Source organism: Cupressus sempervirens, chromosome 5 (genome assembly GCF_028749045.1).
Source record: "Cupressus sempervirens isolate cs-2001-9-10 chromosome 5, ASM2874904v1, whole genome shotgun sequence".
In the NCBI taxonomy this organism is placed as follows: domain Eukaryota; kingdom Viridiplantae; phylum Streptophyta; class Pinopsida; order Cupressales; family Cupressaceae; genus Cupressus; species Cupressus sempervirens.
In genome coordinates this window covers 904,259,805-904,268,923 of record NC_143122.1, presented here as the reverse complement: position 1 = coordinate 904,268,923, position 9,119 = coordinate 904,259,805, and the positions used below count along the sequence as shown (strand labels likewise).

The window sequence follows — 9,119 nt, the reverse complement described above, 5'->3', positions numbered from 1 at the left end:
TACTACATCTGCAATCATTTTGATGAGATGCCCAAAAAAGTAGACAAGTAACCATACAAAAAAATGCATTCATGTGGCATCACACAATTTATTTATCTTTTGATCTAAAGAACATGTTTCAATCAGTTATTAATCCTCGTGATCAACACTTATAACATTATAGTCATGCTTACTAATCTTACATCATTAAGATATAATTAGTGCTTTCCCCTGTTGTCAACATATCTTAACACAACCATTTTCAAGACTTATTTTAATCATGTCTATGTGAGAACTTTCTCAAGGCACTATCAATTTTCATTATACTACAAATATTTTTTTCGTAACTGCCTCTAGTAGCTTCCATATTCTTCAAGGACATAGACATCAAGTGGCTCAGCCCTGTCATGTTCATTGTGATAATTATAAAATTTCAGGGTTGGAAGCAATGTTGAAATTGGGAGTTCAGTTATATCAAATAGAATTAAAAACATGGACATAATTGAGCTCCCAATTTCAACACTGCACCAGCCCTTGAATTTTCTAAAATATTTTTTAGCGCATAAAATTTATAAAAGGAAAGGAATGGGGATTTTATAGTCTAACCTTGTATTCCCATGCAGCTGCTCAAGTGTATTTTGTGCTTATAATTAAGCAGTTTAGTGTTCTCATGAAATTTTTTAAGTGTCTCTAAAGGATAATTTAGAATCTTTAGCTATTTTAGTGGAGCGGTTATTATTTAGCAATTAAAAATAAGCTATGCAAAAAGAGGATGGACTGAAAATAAGCAGTCACTGCTTATTGCCAAAAACACCACGTGGCTCCACAAACTTTTTTCCCTCCTTTTTAAAAATATTTTATTTCTAATTTCATCTTTGTAAAAGTATTATCTAATTAATTAATTTAGACTTTAAGCTCCCTACTTCAAAATAAGCAGCAAAATATAAGTTCATGTGGCCACAAGCTCCAGAATTATTTCCTATAATTGTTGAGCAGCCACTGCTTATCAAAATAAGCTAAGCAGTGGCAACTGGCATGGAAACATGCTATAAGATACCAGCCATTTGTTTTAGGGGTCTACATATGATTACATAATATGAGACTACCTCATACCCCTTGTAGGAGGCACCTAACTGTAATGTATTGTGAGGCTAAGAAATGTTGTAGCACTGACAAGTAAATGATAAACTAACAAGTGGTTGGGAAAATCCCTGAACATTCTGCTATAAAATGATGAACAAGCAATTTAAAGAATATGGGATAAGTTGAGCAGCATCCCTGACAACACTAAAATTGCTGATGTTGCCAAAAATATATCACCATGTTTAGTTTAGCGTTGATGTCAACAGGTCAAAAATGCCTAATGCAACTGGAAATGCAGAGAGACGAATAAGCACATGGATTGCAAACAAAACTCCAAAACTAAGAAGCCTTGCATATCCATGTCAAAAAAGATTTTACCCAATACATGCCAAAACAATTTTGCAGAAATTCAAGATTCAGACTTGAACACACAACATGATCCAACTGCAAATCCCAAAATATAATCAAATTCTGCAATATAAGTAGTTTAAAAGATTAAAATACTGCAACATAGTTAGTCCAAAATTAAAGAATCTGTAATGTCATAGAATCTCCTTTCGGTAACCCAGGAACAGATAGCTTATTCTGACTCTACTACAACTTGATCAGAATAATTATGTAGACGAAACAGCAAATTTACTAGACACAAGAATGCATTAGATCAAATGTGCCAGAACTTCTTGTAGAGATGAAAAAATCATTGCAGTGATCTCCAAATTAGCTGAAAGGAAAAGAATATAAATACAGGCCTTTGGAGTACTTAATAATAGAGTACATAAAAAATTGCATCCTTCTGCAATTATGCGAGATGCGTGTTACCAATAGTTACAAATTGCATTTTGTAGAAATAGAAATTCACAACATGTGCTGATAATCCAAAAGCATGACTGATATTGCTGCCTCTTAAAACCACTCACTCAGACTCATGCTTGAGAAACTCCAACAGAAACTCACTCCAAGTATCTATAGGCCCTGGCAAACACCAGTGTAAGCAGTCATTTTGCACCTTTGCATTCTTATCCTTCGCATATGGATAGGAATAACGATAAGGACCTGGGTGTCCATCAGGTCTTAACAATGAGAGCCAGGTTGTATCAAGGAGTTTAAATTTCAATCCCCTAGAAGCACCCTCCTTTGCTGCTTTCTTGAACTCTTCCAGCTGAATCTTATACATTTCTATATTTATACCATCCATAGTAATCTCACTGTTCTTGAAGGGAAGAGTTCTTTTACATGATCCTCCATTGTCCCACGTACCATTTTCAAAGTGGTCAGGTGTAAAAGTCCTCAAGAAGGTCAATCCTTTATATTCTGGGGAAGAGTTGAGGACCTTGAAAGCCAAACGAAGGGCTCTCCTATAGGCAAAGTAAAACCCTAGTTGTGTGTAATTAGTACCTGGGCAATAATGACAACCAACAACCTCATCGTTTTCTAAATAAATCGCAGACTTTAAAAACCACTGGCCTCCCGAGATGAGCACAATATCAAATTCATGCAACTCAGATGTCCACCTTTCATCAACAACATCAAGATGGAGTTTGAGTTGATCGCTTGTAGTACCTTCTATCTCTTTTGTTGCTTCCTTCACAAAGAAAGGTGACCATAACACTGCAAGAGTGAAGTTATATGATGGGAAAAACCAACGTCTAAATTTATCAGTTTCATCATGATATATGTCCTTGGGAAACTCAACCTGACAATCCAAATAATAAACTACGTAAGAAATTCATGGCTCCAGTCCCGATCCTTTCAGTTTGAAAAGAAAGCATTTTTTCCAATAAACCAAACAAGCCACAATATAAGAATCATCTAATACAGATTCATAACAAATCAGTGCTCCGTGAGCCCATTTGCACCTGCAAGAGATTATGTAGATGCTAGATATTCTAAATTTGGTTTGTTATAAATGCAACTGAAAAAGTAAATGAAACGTTTCCAGTTATGTTGCTGTAGGCAGTAGTGAAAAAGTAACCAGGCATTTAATAATGCAGGCCACCACTGACAACTTGCCAAACAATAATTACAAATGTAAATTGAAAGGCAACCACGTCCAACTAAGCTTCACAACAAACCAAGTATCTGTATGCAGAAAACAGACGTCCAACCAAAGAATTGGCTTTCAGGAATCAATTTGGTTACAAAATAATAAGTTCTGTCAACCAAACCAATCTGATCTCTGCAAAAGGTGCCTTTGTCAAAACTTTGTTGAAACTAGAGCCAAAGATATGAAATATTCATTGAAGTAGAGGAACCATTTCCAACATAGGTTTAAGAGTAGAAATGTTTATTTTACTATTTTCAATTTTATGGCTTGATACAATAATCTCAAGAGCTTTAGTATGATATCAATAGTTATAAAAATCGAGTTCGCTGCAATGTAGGATTTGGGTACAAAGAATGTCAAACTCTTAAGTGTGATAATATACTGCTCTTGCAAATTTTGGGGTATGTAACCACATTGCTTCTGAATTCAATTGTGTGTTATTTTTTTTTCACCAACATTTCAGATCACACTCCGTGATCCATCATCATCTGTTTCCTCTCTTGATGATTGATCATGGAGTGTAATCCAAAATGTTGATGCAGAAAATAACACACAATCCAATCCAGAAGCAATTTAATTACATTTGCTTGGATTGCAGAAACTTAATGTCTGTAATTTGAGGATAATATTGTTTGGAAGCATGCATACCATTTGTAAAATATTATTCTTCTAAATATGATCAGTCAAACGATTGAAGTGTACAATCTGATTCTTTTACTTTTCATTGTTGACCTTGCAATTTCTTTGTAAAATTCAAGCAGCCATGAACATGATATGTGATTTTTCTGATACACAAGTACAAAGTTAAAAGTCTTTTTCTAAGCCTGTCACTTTAATTTGTCATAAACATGTATCTTGATAAAATGCAACTTCAATAAGCGTGCCAGGAGAACTGCAGATATTTGGGCAAATGTAATTTCTATCAACTTGTTGCATTCCCACCTCTGTCATCTCAGCAAGTCTCCACATCTCTCAGTAGATTTTCAATTCAATGCTGACAAGAGATGGTGGAAACCTAATACGGGAGAAAATTTATCATAGATAGGAACTTGATAAGGAATTTGGCACCTACTATATGGATAAGAATCCTTGTCTTCACTTAGAAAATAGGAGCATTGAGGATGACTTGTGAGGTCTACACAGAGAGCATGTGTCCTCAAAGAAATGCTAGAACATGGGCACCTTACTAACTGTTAATGGGCCTCAGAGGGCTAAACCTCTGCTGAAAGATGAACAGAGGGTGTGTTGGAGACCACCCAAGGGTGGGTGGATAAAAGTCAACTTTGATGGGGCCTCTAGAGGTAACCCGGGGCCATCTTGGGCTGGAAATGTGGCTTATCAAGGGAATGGTAGCATCCTGGAGCTTTGAGCCAAAAGGTTGAATGTCTGATGTGACAAATAATAAACTGAATGTCTGGCAGTGGTTGGTGCTGTTCTACTGGCCAAGAAGTTGGGGATTTGGAAGCTCCATCTCAAGGGTGACTCCCAACTCACTGTGAATGGGATTGTCAAAGGTCAGATGGATACATGGTACTTTAATATACAAATCATGAGGATTTGGGAACTGCTAAAGGAATTTGAAGATTTCAAGGTGATCCGCGTTCTCAGGGAAGCAAATTCTATTGCTGACAAACTTTCCCACATTGGGGCGGATGGATCCTTAATTCTATTGCTGACAAACTTTCCCACAGTTGCGAGGTATTATTTTATGAGAATGGAAGCAGAGATAGTATAGCATTCATACCAAAGCAGTATGAAAAGATGATTGACTTCGGTGAGTAGAAGTATGAAGCAGGATTTTCTCAGATCCACTTTATGATGAGAAGAGGTTGAAAAGATATTGACAGATCGCAAGAGTAGGGGCAAATTTTGAGGCATGGGCTGACCTTTTGGTGGCCTGTCCAATTTCACAAATCCTTGTTTGGTAAACTTTGTTGGGTCTGTGGTACTCTTGACAATGGAGGTTAATTTCTCTCTGCAAACCATGGGCCAAATCCATGCTTTCACAGGCCCCATTTCCATTCTAAGGATGTGCAACATTTTCAAAATTGATCACATTGAATTCTAGGAGGCTACAGTATTGATGCTGGGGGATGAATTCCTTGATACAGATTTGAGGCCGAGGACTAACCTTGACATTTGATCCGTCTTTCCAGCCTTGACTTTAATGTCGGGCTCTTCGCATGAGGAAGTGCTGAGTGGCTTGAGTGTGTCTTGAACCAAATGGGCTGATGGGTTTGCAGGTATTGTGGCCCGTGCAGAAGTTGAAGTGGGGCTGCACATGTATCATGGGCCATGGAGGCTCATTGGTGGTGGGAATGGTGAGCTCCAGCCACTAGTTGTCTGGTTGTCCTCCTGCCCTATGGACGTCCATGTGGTGAATGTGAGGAAAGGGAGGCGGGATTTGTTGTCATCCTTGCAAAGATTGGAAGCAGATAAGTCTGCGGTAGCGGCTGAATGTAGAAAGAAAAGGAAGGTGACCCTGGTGAAATCCTCAGCACCTAGAGGGGAAGATGCCCGTCTTGTCCCTTGCTGACAGCTTCAGCCCAAGGCAAAGGTCAGCAGAGTTTCTGGTAATGACGACTTCACTCAGTTTGCTGGTGATGTGGGGCGGCAAGGTTGCACTGGCATGGTCGGTAGTGGTGTTCAAATGGGTGGTCCTGTGCTGGACCGTCTTCCCTGGGCTTCTCCAAGGAAGAGGCTGCAGGTTGGTTCAGCTAGTTGGGGGTTTTTCTTTGGTGTCCCTATCGTGCCCTATTTTATGTAGTATGGACTAGTGTTTGGGAATTTTTTTGTTAGGCCTCCATAGTTTTTGGGTTTTGCCGTGTGGGTGGTGATTTTGGGGGGTTCTGTTGAAAATCAGCCATTCAGTGGCTTCTGCTCTATATGTTGGATGGTCTTTTCTGTCACTTCTGCCAATCAATGGCTATATGCATGTACTGAACATCTTTAATACAAAATATATATATAATTATAAATCAAAAAAAAATTAGAGATAGATACCCAAGATGCAAGAGCATCTTGGGTCTTGGAGCAATCTTGCATCAACCAAAAATATTTCTTGTTTTCTGTACTAGTCTGTTGTTTGTGAAGTAGCCGTTGCTACTTTTAGATTTGTGGCATGCAAAGTAAACATCTTGTCGAGGACCTATTTGGGATCTTCATCCTAGTGTGCAAGCCCCAATCATTCATATGTCTCAAGTTGTGTGCCATTCTTTGTGGTCTTTGTTTCCTGCATTTGTCTTTCTACAAGGTGTATTGTTTCTCTCGGCACGGTTCTCTAAGTCATGTTGGCATGTTGCGAAGTTAGAAGCCGACTCCTCGAACACCTGTGGATCCACCTTCGAGTGCATGTTGCTTCATGTTTATATTTGTTTTGGTTTGGTTTACTCTTCCAAAGTTGGACCTATAATGTAATTAAATGCCTGACTAGCAGACCTATGGGTTAGCTAGCTATATAAGAAGCTTGGTTAGAGGTAGTTCAGGGGGTAGCAGCAGTAGCAATAGAAGGATATTGAAGAAGAAGATAGGAGTACGAGTTTGGATTCTTGTTTCATAATTTCATTATATATGGTTGTAACCTGGAAGGCCTCACAATCGGGCATGTTGCTTGATTTTTTCCAATAATTACAGCAGTGTAGCAGCCAATTGACGAGCCTTATGTTCAATGTGTGACTTTATATTACACTTGAGTAAAAGTCTAGAATATTGCCTTATGAACATTGATTTGTATGTTGCTTCCGTGTGTAACTCTAAGCAATGGATGTTGGTAGGCTTAAGTTTTAGTTGATTCTACTTTAGTTAGCCCCTCTCCTTGTGTTAGGTGGTATCAGAGCAAGTTCTTTCTTGTGGATTGGAAATTTGACCTATAACTTGCAGAAGGTTACGATCTTGCAGGAACTATTGTCAAGATGATTCGTAGTAGAGGAAATGTAGACAATGTTATAATGGATATGTTGAGGCAGATTGCAACCAAGCTCGAAGTTGCAGAGACAGCCTAGAGAAGAGGAGTACATCTTGAAGATGTTGGTGATGAAGAAGAGGCAACACCTAACCCTAATCCTAAACCTGAAGTTGAACAAGATAAAGAAAGGCTTCTGAGAGTTTTGTCTAGAGTGAATGCTAGACCTGCTGTTGAAGTTCCTTGCCATGATGGGCAGACTTGAAACTAATGTGGTATTGGATTGGATCTCTAAAATGAAAAAATATTTGAGTATGAAGGTACTCCTGATAATAAAAAGGTTAAGATAGCAGTTACAAAATTTAAAGGTCATGCATCCCTTGGTGGGATCATTTGCAAACTGACAGACAGAAGAGAGGAAAAGAAAAGATCAAGACATGGATGAAGATGCTTGGAAAAATGAAGAAGTTTCTCCCTGCAAATTACCAAATTGGCCTGTTGAGGGAGATGCAAAATTTAAGGCATAAAGACATGAAAGTGAAGGAATATACTAAGGAATTCTACAAATTGGATATCAGATCTGGACATGTGGATGATAAAGTGGAGAAGGTGGCTAGATACTTGGATAGCCTAAAGATATCAATTCAAGATGAGATTAGTTATGTGAAGATGGATAGTGTGGAGAAAGCATATCAATTTCCTTTGAAGGCTGAAGAAAGATTGACAAAGAAACATGACCAAAGACAAAGAGGAAGAGATGCTAGATTTCAGAGAAGTAGAGGCAAAACTTACAAAGACAGTAACAGATCTGACAATACAGTGCAAGATAAAGGATGGAAGGATGAACATGTTGGTAAAAGAAGTAATTACTTAGCTTTACTGGTTACTCTAGGAATAACGATAATAAAAAAAGGGAAGAAAGATTTTGGTTTAAGGGTACTTGTTACAAATGTGGAGGTGGTCACAGAGCTTTTGAATGTACTAACTCCCGAAAGAAGACTAAAGGTAATAGTAGAAATACTTTGGCTTGTGAAGCAGTTGATGAAACATCTAATGAACCTACGAATGATGAGAACCTGATGGTAAGAAGGGTTTTATGGAATGAAGAAACTAATGAGGAACCTGTTTTGAGGAAAGGTTTATTCAAAACCAGATGCAAGATCACCGGAAAATGTTGCAAAGTAATCATTGATAGTAGAAGTTCTAATAATTTGGCATCCGAAGAAATGGTTAAAAAATTACAATTGCAGAGATCGACACATGTTAAGCCTCACCATGTTGCTTGGATCGAGAAGGAAACTACTTGTCAGTGAACAAAGTGTTGTCAAATTTAAAATTGGGAATTATCATGATGAAGTCTTGTGTGATATTATGCCTATGGATTGTTGTCATATTCTTTTCCATAGGCCTTGGCAGTATGATAGCCAAGCTTTGCATGATGGTAGATTGCATCAGTATACTATTTGGGTGAATAGGATGAAATAAATATTGTTTCCTTTGGTAGAAAAGTTGGATGAAAGTCATTGTACTACAGTCCAAGTATGCTTGGTTGAGGGTAATAAGTTTACAAGAGAAATGATGGGACAAAATGTTTCCTATGCTTTGATTCCAAGATAAACTGAGAAACAAGATGAGTTAGAACATGCACCTAAGATTGAACCTTTGCTGACAGAATTTCATGACATCATTTCTGCATTGCTACACCACCCTAAGGGACGGGGGAACAGGGGAACAAGTTTTCGGGACATGGGGACAAAGGGGCCTTAATTTGGGGATGGCAAGGGGACTGGGGGGGTTGTATACATTATACATATGGTACTTAAAATGCTAGTTATGAAAAGACTTATTGCAACATAAAATATATAGATGTAAAAGAGTAAATAGTTGAACATTGCGTTGAATTGGAACATCAAACATTGAACATAAATAGTTAATACTGGGACATCACCCCATCCTCGGCAAAGATGGTGGAATCTGGTGGCACCGCTGGGGACAAGGGAACGGAGTCCCCAAGTCCCCGGTGCATGGGGTGGGGGGGGGACACGTCCCTATGTTACTATGCATTTCTGATAATGTACCTGATGGTTTGCCTCCTATGAGAAGAATAAGTTA

The 9,119-nt window shown here is 38.3% G+C and overlaps 1 protein-coding gene across 2 annotated transcripts in view; it reads right to left on the bottom strand.

Moving 5' to 3' along the window:
• Positions 1–1,739: 1,739 nt before the first annotated feature.
• Positions 1,740–9,119, bottom strand: part of LOC149558856 (protein trichome birefringence-like 19) — a 33,209-nt gene continuing 25,829 nt past the window's right edge. For both annotated transcript variants that reach the window (XM_089832869.1, XM_089832870.1), the window contains exon 3: positions 1,740–2,755. In XM_089832869.1, the coding sequence (XP_089688995.1) occupies positions 1,976–2,755 (780 nt within the window). In that variant the 3' untranslated portion in view covers positions 1,740–1,975. The remainder of the gene's footprint in view (positions 2,756–9,119) is intronic.